Source organism: Poecilia formosa, unplaced genomic scaffold (genome assembly GCF_000485575.1).
Source record: "Poecilia formosa unplaced genomic scaffold, Poecilia_formosa-5.1.2 Scaffold499, whole genome shotgun sequence".
In the NCBI taxonomy this organism is placed as follows: Eukaryota; Metazoa; Chordata; class Actinopteri; order Cyprinodontiformes; family Poeciliidae; genus Poecilia; species Poecilia formosa.
This window is the reverse complement of record NW_006800438.1, coordinates 319,489-320,272: the sequence shown is the minus strand read 5'-3', so window position 1 is coordinate 320,272 and position 784 is coordinate 319,489. Positions and strand designations below refer to the sequence as shown.

The window sequence follows — 784 nt, the reverse complement described above, 5'->3', positions numbered from 1 at the left end:
GGCTGCTGCAGGTCTTGTGGTTATCCAGAGGTGAGCTTTGGGAAGCAGGTTCCCTCTGATGAGGTTTGTCAGAAGAACATCCACTGAGGTGGACTTTGTTACATCTGTCAGGATCTCATTGTTGTTGAAGTCCAGTGGAAGTCGACTCTCATCCAAGCCATCAAAGATGAACACAACCTTTAACTCTTCAAACCTGGAGATTCCTTTGGTTTCACTGAAAAAGTGTTGAAGAAGCTCCACTAAGCTGAACTTCTGGTCTTTTAACAGATTCAGTTCTCTGAATGTGAATGGAAAAGTGAACTGGATGTCCTGGTTGGTTTGGTCTTCAGCCCAGTCCAGAGTGAACTTCTGAGTCAGGACTGTTTTCCCAATGCCAGCCACTCCCTTTGTCATCACTGTTCTGATTGGTTCATCTCTTCCAGGTGAGGGTTTAAATATGTCTTCATGTCTAATTGCTGTTTCTGGTCTGTCTGGTTTCCAGGACACTGATTCAATCTGTCTGACCTCATGTTCATTATTGACCTCTCCAGATTCTCCCTCTGTGATGTAGAGCTCTGTGTAGATCTGATTCAGAAAGGTTTGATTTCCCGATTTAGTGATTCCTTCAAACACATGCTGGAATTTCTTCTTCATGTTAGACTTTAGTGTTTGTTGGCATGTGATGAGTGATTCTATGAAACAAAAATAGAAAATAATGTAATTTAAGAGCGATTTTGTCATGTTTCTGTGGCGGACTGAAACACAAAGCTGGTGGAAATGAGTTCTGAAGTTTTAATGAGAAGAG

The 784-nt window shown here is 42.0% G+C and overlaps 1 protein-coding gene across 1 annotated transcript in view; it reads right to left on the bottom strand.

Annotated features, from left to right (window-relative positions):
- The window catches only part of LOC103156779 (protein NLRC3-like), a 1,762-nt gene extending 1,369 nt beyond the window's left edge, over window positions 1-393 (bottom strand). The window contains exon 1 of the mRNA XM_007578947.2: window positions 103-393. Within this exon, the coding sequence (XP_007579009.1) occupies window positions 103-393 (291 nt within the window). The remainder of the gene's footprint in view (window positions 1-102) is intronic.
- Between the last annotated feature and the right edge of the window lie 391 nt (window positions 394-784).